General features: G+C 35.4%; 1 protein-coding gene across 1 annotated transcript in view; it reads left to right on the top strand.

Annotated features, from left to right (window-relative positions):
* LOC128550825 (receptor tyrosine-protein kinase erbB-4-like) overlaps window positions 1–21,543 on the top strand; it is a 28,696-nt gene extending 7,153 nt beyond the window's left edge. The window contains exons 3-5 of the mRNA XM_053530656.1: window positions 11,232–11,343; window positions 14,265–14,414; window positions 21,410–21,543. Of these exons, the coding sequence (XP_053386631.1) occupies window positions 11,232–11,343; window positions 14,265–14,414; window positions 21,410–21,437 (290 nt within the window). The 3' untranslated portion in view covers window positions 21,438–21,543. The remainder of the gene's footprint in view (window positions 1–11,231; window positions 11,344–14,264; window positions 14,415–21,409) is intronic.
* Window positions 21,544–22,650: the final 1,107 nt, after the last annotated feature.

Here is a 22,650-nt window from a genome sequence, read left to right as displayed (position 1 = left end):
TTAAAAACTTCCAGTTACTAATTCGAAATTTTGACTTTGTTAATTGCCTTTAAAAACTTCGAGTTACTAATTCGAAATTGTGACTTTGTAAATGGCTTTTATATTCACAAAATTAGAACGTCTGACCGTCTGTCAAAGGCCAAAGTTGATAATGACTTAATAGTAAACCTATTAAAGTGGATACATCTATCTACACATTCATGTATTGTATCTAATATGTAGGGACTTTAACATATACTACCATTCATCAATATGACCTATCCTAGCCTTTAGAGCTACTACAGATTTCAAACTGTATCCTAGAATTTTATACACATTTACATGTACCGTATGTTCCTATGGTAGGAGCTCAAATTAGGTCGAAAAACTTCAAGATATGGTTAAAATAGTGAAATATTTTAAGTTCTAAAACGATCCGTTTACCTTCTTTTGACATGTCCTGAATATCTAGAGCTACCCAGGTACCCTATTTTGGTCAAACGCATAACTACACGTTTATGTATTGTTTGTCTATATTTCCTTGCCGTATGGACTCAGACACGGTCGAAAATCTTTCAAACTAAAACATTGTTATCACATCAGCGTGAAGTTGGCAGTACAGCAGTAGCAGCAGTAGGAGCAGTTAAATGCTGCTACTGCCAGCAGTTACAGCAGTTAACTGTTCCTTCTGCCAGCAGTTACAGCAATTAACTACTGCTACTGCCAGCAGGAACAACAGTTAACTGTTCATATTGCCAGCAGTTACAGCAGTTTATTGAGTATCGCAGTTAACTTCAAGCAGTGACAGCAATTCATCGTGTGTACTAACACCAGTTAACTGCTACCACTGCCAGCAGTTACAACAGTTAATAAAGCTGTATTACCAGTTAGGTGATGGGAATGGCATAATACAGATGTGTAATAGGCCGTCAAACCTACCCTTCACACATACATTCGCCGTATCGTAAACTGAAGCGTTCTTAATCTATTTCTATCTTCAAACTTGTAAACGAAGTCTCGTGCGCGTTCATTTGTTCTTATTAAATTTTATGTTATTGGATCGCGCAAGTGCAACGATGATATTGACAGCTGTTGACAGCTGATAAAATATACGATTTTTTTAGTTTTCTATATTTCTTATAAACATTATATTATATAATGATAGCGGTTAAATGACGATATCTGGTATCAGTGTCAGATAGATGTCCATAGTTAAAAGTTGTTTCTGCGATTACTTTCATCAGTTTCATGTATATGATACTACAGGTAGTTAAATGATGTTTTTAAGAGCAGGATATGCAACCACCAGCAATAAAACAGTATTACTAAGAGCAGTTTCCTCATTTTTCTTACTATTTTACTGTCAGCAGTTAAATAGCTTATAAGAACGTTTACCAGTCTCCTATATATGTAACTGCCAGCATTTAAATATGACTAAGAACAGTTTATCAGTATGCTTTATTTGAACAGTTGATCAGGTTTTTATGTCTATTATTGCTAGCAGTTAACTGGTATATACGAGAAGTTTAAAATTCTCATATAAATTATGTAAGACCAGCAGTCTCAATTATGTTAGTGCCAGCAGTTAAGTGGTCTATGAGAGCAGTTTACAAGACTTCTGTTACTTCAAGCAGTGAAATGACCAATGAAAGCAGTTTCCGAGTTTTCTTGTGTTACTGTCAGCAGTAAATGGTTTATAAGAGCAGTATACCAGTTTTATACGCGTAACTAGCAGCGGTTAATATTTTATGAAAGTGATTTACCAGGTTCCTGTTACTGCTAGCATTAAAATGGTTTATGACAGCAATAAACAAGGTTCTTGTTACAGCCAACAAGAGCAATAAACAAGTTTCGTATATATTTCTGATGTATTTACTGCTGAAAGAAAGCCACTCCAACCACACTCCGCCCCGATTCCTCAAAAACAAGAGTTTTCCCGGCAAACACCGTCCGACCTCGGCTCGGGTTCCTCCCAAACAAGAGTTTTCCCGGAATGGCGGCCACCCGTGCCTGGTGGGGAACAACCCTCTCTACAACGGCCATCCGGTCCGATCCGCTAATAAAGGTCTGGGGCGGAGCTGGGGGCGCCCAAACTGAAAAATTGAAAAATTCCGAAAATGGCCTGAAACCAACTTTTACACCCGCTCGCGAGTAAACAAGAGTTTTCCCGGAATAGCCACTATGCTGGGCCCCCATAGACCGCCACCCTCTACAACGGCCACCCGGTCTCAACCCTAGATAAAGGCCCCGTAGGGACCTCCTATTAACTGCTGGAACGATTTTAGGCCACCCCCGCCTCACACCTCGACCCGGGTTCCTCCCAAACAAGAGTTTTCCAGGAATGGCGGCCACCCGTGCCTGGTGGGGGACAACCCTCTCTACAACGGCCACCCGGTCCGATCCGCTAATAAAGGTCTGGGGCGGAGCTGGGGGCGTCCAAACTGAAAAAATTGAAAAATTCCGAAAATGACCTGAAACCAACTTTGACACCCGCTCGCGAGTAAAAACAAGAGATTTCCCGGAATAGCCACTATGCTGGCCCCCATAGACCGCCACACTCTACAACGGCCACCCGGTCTCAACCCTAGATAAAGGTCCCGTAGGGACCTCCTATTAACTGCTGGAACGATTTTAGGCCACCCCCGACCCGACCCCGCCTCACACCTCGGCTCGGGTTCCTCCCAAGCAAGAGTTTTCCCGGAATGGCGGCCACCCGTGCCTGGTGGGGAACAACCCTCTCTACAACGGCCACCCGGTCCGATGCGCTAATAAAGGTCTGGGGCGGAGCTGGGGGCGTCCAAACTGGAAAATTTGAAAATTCCGAAAATGGCCTGAAACCAACGTTGACACCCGCTCGCGAGTAAACAAGAGTTTTCCCGGAATAGCCACTATGCTGGCCCCCATAGACCGCCACCCACCAACCAGACCTGTGTAGCATCTTACATATCTGTTCTAAGGTATTCATTGTGTAGAATGTCATGTTATGCCCTTGCAATGCTAATCCCACTCTGATTTTTTTGTTTACATTTTTTATCAATGAGAAAGATGGCGTCCATCCCGAGTTGAAATGACGTGGCGTTAAATTTTTACATGTTTAAGCAAACCTGGTGCGTTAGAAAGAAAATCTCATCCCTTCAACATTATTTGTAACACTGGTATTGTAAAAAACCCTGTTTTTTCCTTATACAAAAGCTTAATATTTTGTGTTGAATGTACTTTCACAAAAACCTCTGTTTTCCTATTACATTAATAGTACCACATCCTTATCTACAAAGTACTGAATATTACAGGTGTCCATCAGTATTATATCAGTTTAGGAATATGTTTTTTATCTTCCCACCTTCAATTTCTTGAATATACACCCCTGGTCCTCATTTCTGTATGAACTGTGAATGTAGTAATATGCGTCCCCTTAACTTTCGATTCAAAACAATTATGTGAACGATGCAATAAAACAAGTATTATATTACAGAATAAAGAGTGTCATACGCTAAAAGGGTATAATAGTTAAATCTTTAATCCCACACGACCCGTAGGTAGCCTAAGGTGCAGAACATGCGCTGCTAGAAACACTATGACGTCATGAATAACGTGACGTCATAAAACGTGGTATAAAATATGGCGGATGCAAAACACTTCCTGGTCTGCACAGATACAAATAAACGATAACAACACGATTTACAGAGGGATTAAAGGTTAGATACATAATTGTTTTATATAAACACACGAAACTAGGTCACTGACAAATAAAAACAAAATTACCCACAGTAAATAAAAAAACCTGGGCAATCGAGTGTAACCCGGACATGGAAATATGCAAAACAACCAGCGCATCGCAATAGTTTTAAAAGTAGAATATTGAGTTTGAGTGAGTACTCAGAATTGACAACAATGATACAACAACCACAATATGAACAAGGAGTCTCGTCTATGTTTTTGTAAAGGAAATGTAATATGATAGCGTTGTTCAGTCATTCCGTCCCACAGTATAAGTGATATTCGAAAATCACTATGGTCGAAGAAACATGTTTTACCAAAAGTGACATTTGTTTCACTACCTATGTTGTATTGTATATGTATGGTGTTCTATAAATTCAAAATGTGCCGTGTCTATTTACATCAGGAATTACATCAGCAACTTTGAAGACATAATGCATTATAAACCGATAATTTCTGTAATGAATACAATCTTACCTTCCATAAATACCAAAACAACGCATTAAAAATATATAAAAAAAACTCTGTCTTAAAACCACCACAGTCATTGAAACGCAAAAGCTATCATAGCTTTAATGTTACTTAAAGGGAAAGGCAATGTTGTTTTAATGTTAATTCCATCTGCTGGGATTTCTTTAATCATTTAAAGAAGCGAAAGTATTTTCAAAATCAACTTAAAATGAGAAAGATATGAGCATATAAATAATTTATCAAAATGACGGCCATTTTGTTTCCATGGCAACAAAAAAACAAAAATAGCGGATTTATTAAATTTTTAGACACATACATGTATTTGAACTGTATTTACTTCAATATTTCTGTAAAGTGACTTCTCTATTTTTTCCAGCTATAATGAAAGAAATTACCATGTTTTACATCTTACGCTCAAGGAACATATCATATGAATTTATTTAAATGGTTATTTGCTAAATAAAGAATTTAACAGTGTGTAAATGACATCATAAACACACAAAATGGCTGCCTCCATGATCAGCAATTTTCTTAAATTTCAAACTGCCATATCTTTTTCAACAGTGGTACGATTTTAAAAATTCTTTCAGCATTATATAAGGCTTGAGGATAGCTTTTATATGAACTATAATTTATTTTCAGGCTTTCCTTGTCCTTTAATGTTTTGTGTATTCTTGGTAACGTATATTTCATAATGTATGTTTCGTTTCATCTTTGTAATGTTGTAGAACCTGTCTGAGTTGGTGCTTTGCAATGCCAATAAGCATGATTTATGCATTAGCCTGGAATAATAATATACAAAATATGAATACTGAATAGGTGACCTTTAAACTAGGTAATTTAGATTCTAAGATACCCTCATGTTCTGTATTTCTTTTGATTGAAAGTCAAAAATATTCAGACTGCGCAATACTGTAACCAAATCTACTATTAATTGTCAATATGCTATATATGTTTGAAGCAGAAGCCATAAAAATTGCTAATATATGCTATCTTTACAGTAATGCTGAAAGAGGCATCATTGTTTTACTGTAGTTTGTCGACGTCATATAATTGAGAATAGTTACAGTGTCAAGTCCAGCAAACTTATAACGGCCAGGTGTGCATGTTATGGTTTATTCAAATAACAAGTATACAAATGCAATTTTTGGAGTGTTTTCAATGTTGCTAATTCTTGAAGGTGGACAATTTTAGTGGTGATTGTTACGTATGTTACATTTTAAAATATCTTTATCAACTGAAAGTCAAAATTATACAAGTAAGCTTTCTTTGACATCTAAAATACAAGGAAACTATTGACACCCAAAACATTTCTGAATGAAACACATATAGGCTCGATTTATTGAGAAACAGCAAGTGATTTATATGTATTACATTTGTATGCGCGTTGTCTATAACCTAAACTGATTGCAAAGTATCATATTTTCTCATGAAAATATATAAAATTTTGGATCTTAACACAATTATTTGATGATGTCTTATTAAAAAATACAAAAAAAAATGATAATTTTATGAGTTATTAAAAATGGTGAAAATGTAGCTCGGGTGAGTGGGGTATTTTAACCCCTAAATTTTGGTAGAAGTCGTCAAACTTTGGAACATATTGTTACAGTGAGCCTTATATTGATTTAGAACTGTTACATAAGCAAAACACCAATATCTGAAAGTCAGTATTGTAACAATCTACTAAGCATTCGTGTGTAGCCAATAATAGTTTCAAAGAGAGAGAATTCCGCATTTTTTCATACTCAAGGTTTACACAAATGAGTATAATTTTTGTTTGACATACGGTAGAAAGCGACATCCGGTCTTAAACAATCCTGGAATGAATATATTAATGACTGAAGTGGATGAGCCTTTGCCTAATTTCTGGGTTACGAAATAAAAAAAACATGAGGACTTACAGAAACTGGCCCACAGACCAATACACATATTCATCAACTTCCACCAAAAGGTATCAGAGGAGATGCTGTTTAGTGTAGACGGACGGATGGACGCCGGACAATGAGCGATCACAATAGCTCACCGCGAGCACTTTGTGCTCAGGTGAGCTAAGAATGCTAGTAGAAATTAAAGACTAAACCAAATATTGCTAAGCATCATAACTTTGTAAATCACCATAAAGACTTATGAAACATTTGTAGTGCGTATCAGTTCACTACACCGAACAACTTTGTGAAGTTTTAATACATTCTCACTAGTTGTTAATGGGCAAAATAAAACAAACTTCATTTAATCAAGAGGCTGATGTGAATGCCAACAAATGTCTTCTTCAGAAAGCTAAAATTATTCAGCCTTAAGCATCTAGAATATGCACAACTACAACACAGGCTTACTACTCATATCCTGGCTTGGTCAAATTTTATTCAAGCGACATTATGCGCATCTTACTGCACATAGTGTGTTTTTGGTGAATGTTTTATAAAGGCAATTTTCCGTTGCTGTGCATTTAAATGTGCTAAATTAACGACAATGTCGCATAAATATTTGAAGCCGATTCCTTAGAAATAAAGAAATCAGACTGATAAGATAATAGTTTTTTTTAATCTTCTATGCAATTATCTCCCTTACCTATAGGTATTGATTTCTGAAGTTGAAGGGAATCAAATCTTGTGTGCAGTTTGACTTCTCTTAAAAAGACTGCCCCAGTCAAAATAAGAAAAGTCATATTTGGAATGTTATTATGTCGTACTGGTAAAAAGGAAAAGTTTAGTATATTGGGTTAAAAGCTATAATTTCCAACACCCATTTCACACAAACATCTACTTCAGCTGGATTTTTACTTTAAATAAATGCGTATAATTCCACTTTAAACATTGAACTTTAAGGGCTAACACCTTAATGAACTAGAACTATCACTAACCGCGATAAATAGCCGAACACAAACCTTCCCAGTGGATGTACAGAGAACACAAACCTTCTCAGTGGAATACAGTGCACACTAAGTTAACCTATTCTTGATGTCTAAGTGCTTAACTATTCGGGGTTATTGTGGCCTTTGACCTACTGACCTCAAAATCAAACTTTTCCTGTATTTTATTATGTTATACCTGTGTACCAAAATTTATGATCCCATGCCTAAGAATTCTCAAATTATCATTCGAGAACCATTTAACTGTTCCGGGTCATTTTGACATTGACCTTTGACCAACTGACCTCAAAGTCGAATTTCACATGTATTTTTTAATGTTACACCTGTGTACCAAACACTATTTAAACCTGCTAAGCCTTTCATGAGTTATTGTCCGGAAACCATGAAAATCAACAGACTGACAGACCAACCAACCAACAAGCTCACTCCTATAAACTTATCTATATACCCCCAAACTCTGTTTTGTGGTGTTAAAATGATGCCATAATTGTATAATACATGTCCCCTGAAAGTGCTTGACAGAATAATAAATAACTAAAAAAAAAATGGACAATATGCACATGCACTTGAGGAGTTGAGTACACATGAATGTATTAGAGACAGATAGTTCAAAAACTATATATGATTCCAAGTTTTTTGACAGCTGCAGCATACAAATCCTGAATTAAAATGGTTTTTACCCTAGGTGACCTTGACATGACTTTGTGACATAAAATTATTTGAGGTCATCTTCTCAAGGTGACTGGGTACATCAATTTTGCTGATACTGATCTATAAGGGAGTTGATGCTAGGTGACTTTGACCTTTCACCCAGCAATCCGATATTGATGAAGGTCATCTACTAAAGGAGACCAATCAACCCATGAAATCTGAAGTATGCAGACCAAACAGGTCTAAAGATATTGGTTTAAAAGGATTTGACCCTAAAAGACCTTGACCTTTGACCTTATGACCTGCAAATGATCAGGAGACTAAACATCTAATAAAATATGTAGGTTCAAGGTCAAATAGTTACCTCAAGGTAATAATCAGAAATGGATTTAACCAATTAAGACCTTGCAACCTTGACCTTAGACCCCAAAAACTAATAGGGTCATCAACTTTAGAAGACCAATCAACCTGTGAAATATGACAGCTCTGACAATAATATATATCAAGATCTCAAGCAGAAACGGATTTCCTGTATAAGGCAGCTGTGACTTTTGGCCCAAGGATCTGAAAATCACTAAGGATCATCTGCCAGTGATGACCAACCTCCGTATGAAATATGAAACTCCTACGCCCAGTTGTATGGGTAATATCATCCTTAAACAGATTTCCTGTATAAGGCCCCTGTGACCATGACCTTTGGCCCGGTAATCTGAAAATCAATAAGGGTCATTTGCTAGTCATGATCAACCTCCCTGTAAAGTCTCGTGACCCTAGGCATATGCATTCTCCAGTTATCGTTCGGAAATTGTTTAACTATTCCGGATCATTGTGACCTTGCCCTTCCACATGCTGATCTCAAAATCAATTGGGGTCATTTGCTGGTCATGACCAACCTCCCTGTCAACATTCATGATCCTAGGCCCAAGCGTTCTTGAGTTATAAATGTATCATCTGGAAACCAATTTTCTGCAGACCGACAGACAAACCGACATCAGCAAAACAATATATAACCCTCTTTCGAAGGGGGCATAATAAAATCTGCTGGAAATAAAAACAGACTCAAAAGTACACAAAAGAAGTGTATAGATCTCTGCACTTTTCACAGGCAAAAAATATCCATGCTAACCATTTTCATCAACTGGAGTATTCCATTTCCACTTGTTTTTTGCCATTGTCAATTTGAAGCTTTATTTTGAATCATCCCACATCAAATTTGATCCTAAAATAGAAACAAGAGGGTCATGATGACCCTGAATCGCTCACCTGAGTAAGTAATATAAGCCACATGTTTTAAATGCCAAACTGATGCTAAAATGATACAAAATAGGTGAGAAGGTCACATTCATGGTCACTGAAAGTCAGTTTTAAGATCAGTGTGCAAAATTGTACATGTCATCCAAATTTCAAGGCTGTATCTTAAAAAACAAGAAAGTAAGTCAAGGTCACGGTCAAGTGACCCCTAATCACTTGGGGTTATCTGGTAATTATAATTAAACAGCCTAGGAAATATGTTCTGATCATTTATGAAGTATTTATTCCTATATAACTCATATAACAATTGACCCCCAGGGCGGGGCCTCTTTTCATAATTTGAACAATCTTGTTAGAGATCCACTAGGCAATGCTACATACCAAATATCAAAGGCCTAGGTCTTGAACTTTCGGACTAGAAGATTTTTTTCCCTATATAAGGGACTCCCAGGGCACGCCTCTTTTCACCCCAGGGGCATAATTTAAACAATTTTGGTAGAGGATCACAAGGCAATGCAACATTCCAAATATCAAAAGTCTAGGCCTTGCAGTTTTTTCCTATAAAAGACTATGTAAAACTTCAGACCCCCCCCCCCCCCCCCCCCCCCCCCCCCCCCCCGGGGGCTGTGCATCTTTTCTCCCCAGGGGCATAATTTGAACAATTTTGGTAAAATACCGCAAGGTAATGCAACATACCAAATATCACAGGCCTAGGTCTTAAAGTGTTAACCAGCTTTTCCTATGATTTGAGCGGGTGACCTAGTTTTTCACCCCAAATGACCCAGTTTCGAACTTGGCCTTGGAATAATCAAGATAAACATTCTGACCAGTTTCATGTAGATAGGGTCATAAATGTGGCTTTTCCTTTGATTTGAGCCGGGTGATCTAGTTTTTGACCCTAGATGATCCAGTTTTGAACTTAGCATAAGACTCATTAAGATCTGACCAAGTTTCATGAAGATAGGGTCATAAATGTGACTTTTGGGTGTTAACAACCTTTACTTTGATTTGACCTGGTGACCTGGTTTTTGACCCCACATAACCCAATTTCAAACTTGGCCTAGAGATCATCAAGATAAACATTCTATGCAAGTTTATGTCAAATCAAAGCATAAATTAAACATCTATATGGCTGAAAGGGCCAGAAAAGTAATTTTGCCCCTTTAGGGGCAGTAACTCTAGAACCCATGATGATATCTAGCTGGTATTCGAAAGGAACCGAGATCTTATTGTGACTTAAGTCGTGTGTAAGTGAGGTTAAAATCGAATGTAAAATGTCACTTATATCGTGTTCACAAGGTAAAATTAACACATTTTGGCACATGCGTCAATGTCTATAATGCAGTTGCATTTTATGGTTTTATCAATTACAAAGTGTATTCTGGAGAAATATTTCATTATTTTGAACACAGCGAGTGCTGCTTCAGAGAAGAAACCTTTGAAACAAACCTATTTACGAAAGATAATAGGTAAGGGTAGATTTCTCGGAAGCACAGAGCACCTAAAACACAGCCTCAGAGCCACACATTAGCAAAGTAGGCCCACAACAAAAAGAAGCTGTAATGGAAAAATTACAGACGGGTTGCTTCAAACATCTAACAAGTACATATTACTTTATGTGAAATAAAGATAGAGGGTGAGAAGTGGTAAAATGGTGGGGTGGAGTTCTGGATAAAACTGAGAAAATCTGTTCTGGGTACCTGCAAATACTTGTGATGTGTCTTTGATGTTCGTAGAAGCTTGATACATTCGTAATATAACATTAACACAATAATCTCAAAATTATTTCTTTGCTTAAAAGGTCCACCAATTGCTGCATTCAAATCCTTATATAGCAAACTCATTAAGATGTACCCATACATTAAGGGTATTGCTGCATGGGGAGTTAGACCTGCTATCTCATTATTTAATAAAGGTCCAATATCTTTCAAAAAAACCATACATGTAGTATTTATTGCTTATATTCAGTACCTGTTTTAACTTATTCTTGATTCGTAGTATGCTTTCGGTATCCACGGAGTTTGCATATTATCTCTTGTCAAAAGAAGAAAGTAGGATGGATCTAATTGTTTTCACTCCCGTCGTGGTATTCTAAAATGTTTGACTTAATTCTAGTCCAGCTTCTTTTTTTTTTTTTGCATTTTCCACAGCATGCTTGCTTTTATACGTTTTAGATGGAACGGTTAACTGATTTACGAAGTTTCTGCTTGATGATAAGATCATTGTTCAATTGATGTCATTTCATTGCATGCAGTAAATGATTTGAACTGCGTACTTACTTATATTTCAGAATGTGCTGGTGTTGAGCACTTTGAATATCTGCATAGTGAAAATATAAAAGATTTTCGGGACTGTGTGATTATTACAGGAAACCTGATAATTTTGAAAGCCTCTTTTGATGGGTATGTTCATTTTTTTTATATAATTAATAGAAAAACTGTGTAAGATATCTTACAGCATAGTCAAAAGAGTGTCAAAACGGGATTCAGAAACCCAATTTGACTGCATATTTTCTTATGTACGCAGCAGGCTCCATACGGTTTTCCATGAATGCGAATGTTTTGAGACAGGATTAGTTAAGAAATAATTTATAGCAAATGAGTGCTTAAACACTATTTAGGCACGATGGGCGGTAATACGTCGGGCATAATAATTTCATGAGGGCGCACCAATAGTTAAATTATTTGTACGGCGTATCACCGCCCGAGTGTATAAAAAAGTGTTAAAACACGGTTTTGCAATAAGGTTTATCAATTCTAATATGCCTTTAATCAAAAACAGTAGATGAAATATAGAAGCGCTCTTTCTTGGTCGCAACAAAAAATTTTGACGTCACAGCACATTAACGTGACGTCATTCTAACGTATGCGTGTTTTAACGGAGACAAACATATTAGAATACAAATATATTTTTTATCTATTTTGTATATTGCATTGTAGACGGTTTATAAATCATAGTTGCGTACGGAAAAGAAAAATGTTTCATAAATCAGTTGCAACCTGGAAGTAAATCAGTCACAAATGAGAAGGTGATAGATTAATTACTTACTCCCAATCTTTAAAAATATTAAAAAGTAATCTGACTGAGGTGCAAAGGAACTTACCAGTGTTTTTTTTTTCAAATGGAAAAACTTACAATGGGGAAAACATGCCGTAACATCTGTCTTGCTGCACTTTTAGGAGGAGACGGACGCGTCTGTAGACAAGATGTTCGCCATTGTAAGCAGGACTTTTGAATTGGTACACAAAAATTCTCCCTATGGCAGTCATTTGTACTAATGTGACTAATATCTAAACTGGTGGTATTTTTATTAAGAAATACAGGATTCTTTTTTAATAAGGTTTTACTTTTAGGTTCTACCCTGTCCTCAGACAACTTTCTATTTTAAGTAGGAAGGTTCCAGACATTTTAAGAATCACCAATTGGAAACATAATATTCTTCGAAAACCAAGAACAATCCAGACTTGAGAAATAACCGTAACACCCTTGTTATCAGTATTGTGGTAGAACATTCTAAAACACACTAGAATATAAACAATTTATTGACATGACTCAAAACTAGGTTTGTATTGTGATAGAACATTGAGTATATTGAGTCATTAAAGTAAAGCTTAAAGGGGAAGAGGAATAATATATAAAACAAAACTATATATATTACAAAAAGAAAAAAAACGATGAACAAATACTGGACAGTATCTTTCATGCCCGCTTAGAAAACATGTTTGTGTCTAAATTCACTGCTGTATGTAAGGTTTAAGACACTATAAACATATAAACATATATAACATAACACTGTATGAATATGTAGTGCCATTAAAACTAAAGGTTTTTAGGACTGTTAAAGGAACTAGATTCAAGATTTTGTTTAAAAATGATATTTCTTTGAAATTGATGATTGGTCATAATATAGAAAGTAGGACATGACTTTAGTTTACAAAACTATCTTTAAAAATGCGAAATCAAGACAATAATAATTATATCTGAGTCGGGAATCGAACCTTTTTGCTTTTAATTATTATTTGTTTTTGTTATCGTACGATCTGGAGGTCATTGTCTTCAACAGACAATATTTAATTGTAATAATAACTATACGTTCACTATTAGTTTAAGTATTTAAACAAGTTATATAGATATAAGATAAATTTGATGGGGGTATCTCATATAACAAGCAACTTCGATGAATTGGTATCCCCCGCCGAAAGGGTTTGTGGTGAGGAATGGCAAAAAAAAATATATGCGGCAAAAAGTTAAGGATGTTACTAACTTAAAGAAGCAAATAATTTGAATAGTCAAAATCAATTTAACAGAAAATGAATGCTTTTTATTATGGTTTGGGGTGTAGGGGTTGGCATCGGAGGTGACCGGGTGAGGGTACAAAACATCACATGTTGATTATAAATATTGATGGAAAATTAAAAATGAAAAAAATGGGTGATGGTGGTGTGGTGGGGGGGGGGGGGGGGGTGCATGATCGGGGTGGTGGGCATGACTAAGCGGGATGGAGTAGTGAGGTGGGGGAACAGTACAACTTTGCTTGTTGATAAATATTCATGGAAGGTTTGAAAAGAAATTTATAAAAAGGAATGAAAAAAAAACAACATTTTGGTGGGGTGGGGGTTGGGAGGGGGAGGGGGTGTGACCAAGGCAAGCTGTTTATAATAAATGTTCATGGAAAAGAATGAAAGAAGTTTAATGAAATTTACCGATTGGATCGTTTGTTAAATACAAATCTGTAGATTTTCAAACAATTAAAGGGCAATAACTCTAAGGAAAGTTGACCAATTAAAAAAAATGACAGGCATGATCGAAGTATGTTGGTTAATATTTATTTCAAGTATTTTATGAAATTCTAACAGATTGTTACTGAGAAATGGCTGCTGATGTAGATATTTCATTAAATCAAGGGCAATAACTCTAAAGGAAATTGACCAATCAAAAAAAAAAAAATTGACGGGCATCATCGCAGTATGTTGAAGCATGTTTATTTCAAGTTTTATGAAATTCTACTTGATAGTTACTGAGAAATGGCTGCGGACGGACATTTTTGGGCATTTTCCTTAAATCAAGGGCAATAACTCTAATGAAAATTGACTAATAAAAAAAAAAGACTTGACGGGCATCATCGCAGTATGTTGGTTCATGTTTATTTCAAGTTTCATGAAATTCTACCTGCTAGTTACTAAGAAATTGCTGCGGACGGACGCACGGACGCACTGACAACGCCATTTCAATACCCCATCCCGATTTCATCGGCGGGGGATAATAATATGGGGAAAGATGGCAACGTAAATACTTAAATGATTCATTTGTATTGATATTACAGTTCTGGAACCAAAGCCATTAAGCCAAATGATTTGCAAATATTGAAAGATGTTATAGAAGTTTTTGGCTTCGTCAAGATAAAGGGTACCCCACCTGAAGTTAAAGATCTTTCATTTCTATCCAGGCTTGAAACAATTCGTGGGAAAATATTGTAAGTTCTTTTTTACAGAACAGTTTTAAGTGTGTAATAAAGCAAGCATGCGTTTTTTTTTGTGTTGAATATATTACTAAGTGATATTTCACATTGTAAAATTTGAATACTTTTATTCAGTAAGAAAACCGTCAATTTAAACAATTAAAATGTGTCAAATAAATATGTACAAGGAAATAAAACAGTAATGGCCGAGTTGTTCAAAAGTTCTGTTAATTATTTAACGATGATATTTACTGTAAAAAGCTTATTGATTAGTTACTTTTTCTGCCAACCAGTTCGTTTGTTCTGAATTATTTCTCATTAGTTCAAGGAAATATCTCCACTTCATTTGTAATATTTGCAAATTACATGCAAACACTAAAAGCATCAAAACAAACATATTTTTATGGCTTAAATACTAGGTACTAAGTAAATATTAAATTAACCCAAAGTTCGCTTTTTTCGCTTTTATTACATTAATATTTATTAATGAAAAAAAATAAATGTCAATAGAATCAGAAGACATTATGAACAACATCATCTTGATTTTCGTATAAATGGCCGCCAATTTTGACAGTTGACCGGAAATGACGTCATATGATGACCACCGGATCCATAAATTACAAAGGGTAAATAAATGAACAAAGGGCAGTATTCAAGTTTAGATACCGTTTTAAAGTTACTGAAAGTGTGAAAAAAATAAAAGGGTGGTTATTTGAGCTTGGTTTGTTTTTGAATCTTGCTGAGACACTCTGCAAGTTTTGTAATCAGGGTCATTTTGGCCTGAGAGCTGATAAGTCCTTCAGCATGAACGGTAGTTGTTGGACAACAAGGAATGTAGTAAAATGATTTCAATTCGCCTTAGTTCCTGATTTAATAATTCAAACTTGACTTAAGAAAAGATAATTTTATTAACATGTTTCTGAGTTTACATAGCAAGTGAAGCCTTTGCGATATATGAACTGAGTATAGCCTCACATGTTATAGTGTTATAGTTGACTGGTCTGATTTTAGCAGTAGAGAAGTGTCCAACATGATATTAGAAAAAAAAGATCACGTTAAATTTATGGACCGGGAAGAATGTGTTGAAATTGATGAGAGTAAATTTGGGAAGAGAAAGTATCACAAGGGGAGGCGTGTGGATTGAATCTGGGTCCTTAGGGGAATAGACCGGATATTATTGAATCTTTTATTTTTCAGTCTGTTGAAAACAAGGCAACTGAAATGATTGAATGTTAAAATCATAAAGGAAAACATTTTTTCCAGGCAAAAACGATAGCAAGCGATTGTTGGAAGGCATATAGTAGTGTATGTCGACCATTTAACGGTGAACCACCCCATCAACAATCATACAAACACACATGAGAGAACCTGGAGGGCACTTAAACGGTCACTCCCACTTTGACTCCTATTTCAGTCAGAATTGGATTAGGAAACAATTTCTAAGTTCTAACTGAGAGCGAGGAGCTTTTTCTTAAATTTCGCGGCCGTGTAAAGAAGTATATTATCCAACTTTCGAACCTACAAAGGAAGAAATTGAACGTCATCGGCATGGGAATTTATTAAAATTTACTAATAACAAGGCTGCAGCAGCTAATCCCAAAAGAGTACCTCCTCAACATAAACTTTTGCTAATATATCCAGTTCCAGTCTTGATAATTTTGATTTGTAACGGTAATTTGAATATTAAGTAAATATGATATCCCCCGCTATCTTTTATGTTTTTTTTTTCAAATTCAACACCTGTAAGAGTATCTCTTTCAACAATAGCCCATAATGTCTGTATGATATGGGTGCTGTTGCCCCCACAACCCACTTTAAAACGGCGGGTTTTGCGATGAAATCCCAAAAGGCATTCGGTGAAATATCGATACAGTTACATAAGTACGATTTTTAAACCGTAACAATATAATGTTTTCAACTGATTTATTTGAAAAATACGACATAAAGATGCATTAATATTATATCGCATCTCTCGATCGGTAAAGGCAAAATGGCGGCCACTATGTTGTTAACAACTCGGATCGTAGCAACGGAAGCGCATGCACCATTGAGTATTTCCGGGTTCCGTTAAAATAGATTCTTTCCAAAACGGAAATATGACAAAAGAAACAGAACGACAGGCAAATGCACAATGCCTTACAACTGTCCAAACTTCTAAAATTCCAGGTGAAAACTTTTCATTATTTTGTTAAATATATCCGGTTTTGACATGTTTTCTGCTTACAACATGTTCAAAACAAAAGAGAATTTGAGGCTATGCATGTTTCGAATGGCTCGTTTCAATTGAAAGGTCACACTTGGGGATCAAAGGTAATATCTTCGGGCATATATTTCTCCGCATTGTAGTGCTCTTGTTTTATTAAAGACCTTACGCTTCGTTAGAATCTATATTGTTGAGAATTTTCTGTCCCAAAACTGTTATCAAAAGTTTTAGTTTTCCCATAGATGTCCAGTATGAACAATTGTGTGATTTCGATATTTTTTCAAATCAGTCTAGCAACAATTCAAGCACTCGACCCAAGTTTCCAAGTTTTCTATGTATATTCTGAAGAAATTACAGTTTAATCAAATTATACTTCATAGAAAAGACATTTATTAAAACGTGCAGAACTACCTAGATGAGAAACATTCATTTAGATATCGAGCGTGCTTTTTTATAAAGGAAGGTAATAAAAACTGATCTTTATAGCAGCTCAACTACTGTACAAATGTCATTCTTAAATACTGACAATGGTGCTGGAATATGGTCCACAGTCTGTTTACTGACATCCCTTCAAAGTATTCAACCTTGACTTACATACACGTCCGCAGTCGAAATATCCACGAGGTTATACTTGCAGAGTAGTCTGGTATGGTCTTATGTAACTAAAAATACCACTCCCAAGTACTTTATTCGATAAATATTTGCGCCCAGTCAGTATACTTTTCAGTCTTAGAAAGAGGAGAAAGTACTTTGTCTCTATAAAATTTCTTAAAATGACTTCTCTAACGGTATAGAAATTTGTACCACTTGAGTTACATGTTGGAATGCAAAACATTTTTACCCTTTTTAGTATTGTTTTTCAATTACTGGTCTACGGTAACCTTTTCGCAGTCACAGTCTTTTGTCAACGCGACGCTGTGGCTTATAATTATTTTTCTTATTTTTTGCCTTTTGCTCCTCGGTTAACATGTGAGGAACAAACCTTTCTTAAACCCAAGTGCTGGATGAGAATCTCAGGAATACTTTCCATTCCATTCCACGAAAAAACGCTATGGTTACTGTATTGAAGATCTCCAAGTCACTCCAATGATGATAGTTTTATCTCGGATTTTTTCAGATATATTGCATATTAAGCAGAACAATGGTTATCATTACATTTTAAGCACCCACATTCCAAAGCTGCAAATCAAGGAATGTGTTTTGCTGTTAACAATACGATAATTATAGAAGCCCATATTCAGTAAGTGTTGCCACAGAGTATAAAAATTAAGTTCCATTCATTATGTACTTGAAAACTCGACAGACAGTGTAAAATTAAATCTTATATAACTTTTTTAGAACTTTTAATACATCAAAGGCTAAATGAAAGTAACTTTCTCTGAAAACATGCAGTTTAACTGCATTTAGGACTTTAAAATTTTGTTTTTGCATAACAGAGTGACATTTAGGCATTTACTTTGAATTTTGTAATGTAGCTAAAGTCTCGAGTGATGTTTCTAATGAGCTGCGCCATGAGAAAACCAACATAGTGCGTTTGCGACCGGCATGGATCCAGACAAGCATCCGCACTACCTATGCAACATATTTTTACTAAATAAATCTAATAAATTTCAAAATGTTTTATCTTGAATGGAAAAAAGTCATATTTTGAAAACTTCTGTCGTTTGTGTGAATGTTTAATTATATCACTGTTCAGTGAATATTTGTTCAAGTAAGTGCAAATGGTCAGTAATAACAATTTTTATACGATAAAAATCCTATTGGCCGTCTTAAATTTTTCTAAACGTGGATTAATTACAAATGCCTAGGAAATACTTGATTTTGAATGGGATAAATATGGTGACTAACAAAACAGAAGTTCGTGAAAACATGCGACAAATACATGAACGAAGATTTCTGACACTTTACTTGTTGTTGACTTCTTGTTTTGATTTGTGTACTGAATTGTGTGCAATCGCCAGTAAACGGTACAGAAAGAAAGTGACATTGCAAGTTAAGAAAGAATTTTAAACAATATTTTAAAGGATGTACCGCTTTGTTGGCTAACGAAATTTTTTAACAGGGCTTTTAATAACTGAAAATTTAACGATTCGTTAACTTAAGTAATAATCAAAATTTGACGACCGCTAAGTTAACGATTCGTTGAATGTTACGAAAGTTTTGAACAACTGGGCCAATGTTATCATTTTGAACTCTTGTCAGTTAGCTATTTTTTACTATACTTTCAGTGTTCTGAAATTTGACACCACATACTTCTACTAAAATTTGTAACAATAATATTATTATCAAGTATAAAATATCAATCTCTCTGTTAAAAAAATACTCAAACTAGATTATGATACCGACCGATACTTTATCATATTTTATTATTGTAAAATGTACCTTTTTATCGTCTTTCGCTCCCGTTCTTATTAAACCGGCTTGTACATTATAGAACAGTTTCCGTGTAACGCTTAGGGTGAACCGCAATGTAAATACATTCAGTTAATTCTCAAAATGGTTATATATCATACCTACGAATGTCATAGGATACGAATACCAACTTTTTGCATATTACTTCAATGCAAGTAAAATTGCCTGTAGCCCCGGGTTAGTACGACAAAGCTCAGATTTGTCTCAAGACCATTATGAAATCGCATGTTTATTTTCAAATTAGCATATGTATCTGGCAGTGTCTTTACATAAAACACGTCATAGAGCATGATGTTGCAGATGTATATCAAGCACATCTATATTGCACATCTAATAATGTTGCCAATTTTACCGATACATCATTTGAAGTTTGTCTATTAGATAAATAAACACAACCAAACAAGCGGTACTTAGACACTGCATGGCCTCCAAAATGGGCATTGAATGACTATATAATAAATAACTTTTGCGAGAAAAAATAAAATGCAAAGGTAACACGGGAATGAACTTCAATGGATGTAAATTCCTGCAAGAACTTACCACCTCCCATATGATATGGAAATAACGGATTGGTTGACTATTTTTGAAAGCCGCTTCCCTCCCTGAATCGTGCTGGCAATGCAATTGTGGCATTATGATGCGATGTACTTTGCAATTTCTTAAAAAAAAAAAAAAACATTTAAAGTGAATATTTTTGTTATTCCCTAATGCACTGAGTCTCTAAGGTTTATACTAATTTCCTATATTTATATTATATTTTCCCTGATTTTTTCGCAGGTCTTTTGGTTATGCTCTAACTATTTCAAGCACGGAAATAGAGAACCTCGGCTTGATTTCTTTACGACATGTTTACAATGGAGATGTACAGATTCGCAAAAACGCTCGCTTGTGTTTTATATATGACCTAGATATGAATTCAATATTAAGTGAAACCACTCAAAACTTCCGAAGATCTAGAAACCGTGATAAATCGAAATGTGGTAAGTGTTGAACATTTCCTTGGGCGTAAAAAAAGTTCATTCCGGTCAAAGTGAAAGTTTGGTATTCATATATTCCTCTTAATAAAGCAACTTATTGCACTGGATTCATCTGTGCTAAGTGTGGTAAACATTAGATGTTTTGATAAAATTCAAATTAACTACTCCAGCTTGGGAGAAGAGTGTGTAAATGGCCTTTCTGCAGACGGGAACGCAAGTTTGACAGAGTAAAACTTCATTTATAATTGTAGTGGTAAGATTGAATTACATATTGTGAATTAAATCATTAAAATGTCATTTTATTACCTCATTATAAAATGTGTATAAAAGTACATTGGATTTTACACTGCTGGCAAAAAATCTGATAAACAAAATACGACAATTTATAAACTACTATATAAATCTACAGTCTAAAGCAGCCAGACTATAGAGTGACCAATTCTAGAGTGACAAATTCTGGCTGTTTAATAAAATCTGTAAAAAGATCCTTTGGAAGCAAAGAATGCAACCAATAAGAATAATAGCAGACACGGTTTGACTGAGTCTGTTCATGAGAGGTAATGAAATGTGCAACACCTCTCACGCCCCCTAGCACCGGCTTAAGCGGAACGCTATTACACATAAGTTGTATGGACTCCATGATCCCAAAGGATCAGAAAATATAAAAAACACTAAATCCAAGTATGGGGAGACATTTTACAGCCGCCACACAAATTTATATATTATGTTACGGTTTAAGAACATATATTTAATTCTTCTTAGCAATTTACAGAATTTCCTATACCCTCAACGAAGTGCCCTAACTAGCTACAAGGAATAATATTCCTGGAATCAATTGGCTGACCTCTTGTGAATCACTTTCCATTTATTTAAAAACAAGAATGGGTCATAAATCACCAAGCAAGATATAGTTAACTTTAACCAAACAGCTGTATTATTCACTAAAAGATTTCCTATGATCAAATTATAGGCTGTATTAAAGTGCAAGATCAAATAAATGTCTTGAATTAATAAACGAGTAAATCTTATGTCATGTTAAAAAACAAATAATTTCTTAATCTTGTCATTTCTGGAAACAATATCTGACTTCAATATCTTCCTTTTTGTAATTTCAGAAAAGATATTTGTTCTTTGAATAAAAGAAGTGTCTGAATATTTGACAACTTTGTAAGAAAGGGTAGAGGTCACAGAATGAATATATTGATATTTTCGCACAGTTCGATATTGTCGAAAGTTCAGTTTGGCAAACACTTGCTCGAAAATATGTTCCTATCAGTTTATTGTCCTTCAAATAAAGATAAACTAATCTCTAAAACAGCTGCTACGCCGCGACAAAGTGCACACTTTCTATGACCAAGCACGTATTCTTCATAAGATCATATTTGTATTTCTGATGGAGGACATAGGATTCATTTCAGATACTCTTGGACTAGAATGCAGTCCTAAGTGTTCACACCACGGATGCACGGGTCCTGGCATTGATAACTGTCTCAAGTGTGACAACACCAGTTACAGTATATCTGACGATAACGTTTGTCTTGAAGGATGTGGTAACAGGTCTTTGGTCTATATAAGTGACAATGGATGTCCCAAATCGTGTCATGAGCAGTGTGCGGCAGGATGTTTTGGACCGGTAAGATATTTTATTCAGTTTGGTGAATATAAGATCTTGTTTGCAACAGTGTAATGTCCTATCGTTGAAGCAAAACTAAAACCTCTATGCTCTGATTGGTTGAAACTGACCTTTGGAAGAATTCTGAAATTAGTTTAATTATTATAAAGTATTAAAAATTAAATAATAATTTAAGATTTAATTAATTGTGAAACTACCCGGTCTAATTGTGTGTAAGATTGATTGAGGTACAATCTGCTCTACATTTGTAATCTTCTTTAACACCACAAAATTTGACAAATGAGCCGCGCCATGAGAAAACCAACATAGTGGGTTCGCGACCAGCATGGATCCAGACCAGCCTGCGCATCTGCGCAGTCTGGTCACGATCCATGCTGTTCGCTAACAGTTTCTCCAATTCCAATAGGCTTTAAAAGCGAACAGCATGGATCCTGACCAGACTGCGCGGATGCGCAGGCTGGTCTGGATCCATGCTGGTCGCAAACCCACTATGTTGGTTTTCACATGGCACGGCTCAAATATTGTACATTTATTTTCTCTCACAAGTTGTGAAATTGTTGAGCACTGCTTGAAATTTTCAATTATCATATGACAATAAAATGTAAAGGACAAATACGTTTGTATAATATTATGAAGATGTAACATATCCTTTTTATTACTTTTAAAAGGGTACAGACCAATGTTTTGAATGCAAACAGCTGAAGCTTTTAGGAAAAGGCAACGAGTTTCAGTGTACAGCACAGTGTCCGCTATTTACATATCCTGACGTAAAGAATGTTTGTCGTCAGTGTCACGCAGCCTGTGCTGCAGGGTAAAATTCAATTTTTTTATGAGTGGTTTTCAAAATAATGTGCTTTTTGTATTTTCTTTCAACTTACTTCAATTCATTCCAGATTTCGAAAGTCATTGAGGCAATAAATATTCAGTTTATCAATGTGCGAACCTTTAGCTTAGTGGGTCAAGCAGTTTTAAAGTTACATAATTATTATTTAACAAATAATCAAGGCCTTCGAGTGGTTTATCGTC

Source organism: Mercenaria mercenaria, chromosome 18 (assembly GCF_021730395.1).
Source record: "Mercenaria mercenaria strain notata chromosome 18, MADL_Memer_1, whole genome shotgun sequence".
NCBI lineage: Eukaryota > Metazoa > Mollusca > Bivalvia > Venerida > Veneridae > Mercenaria > Mercenaria mercenaria.
Note: the sequence above shows the minus strand (reverse complement) of the source record. Positions and strands in the feature narration are given on the sequence as shown.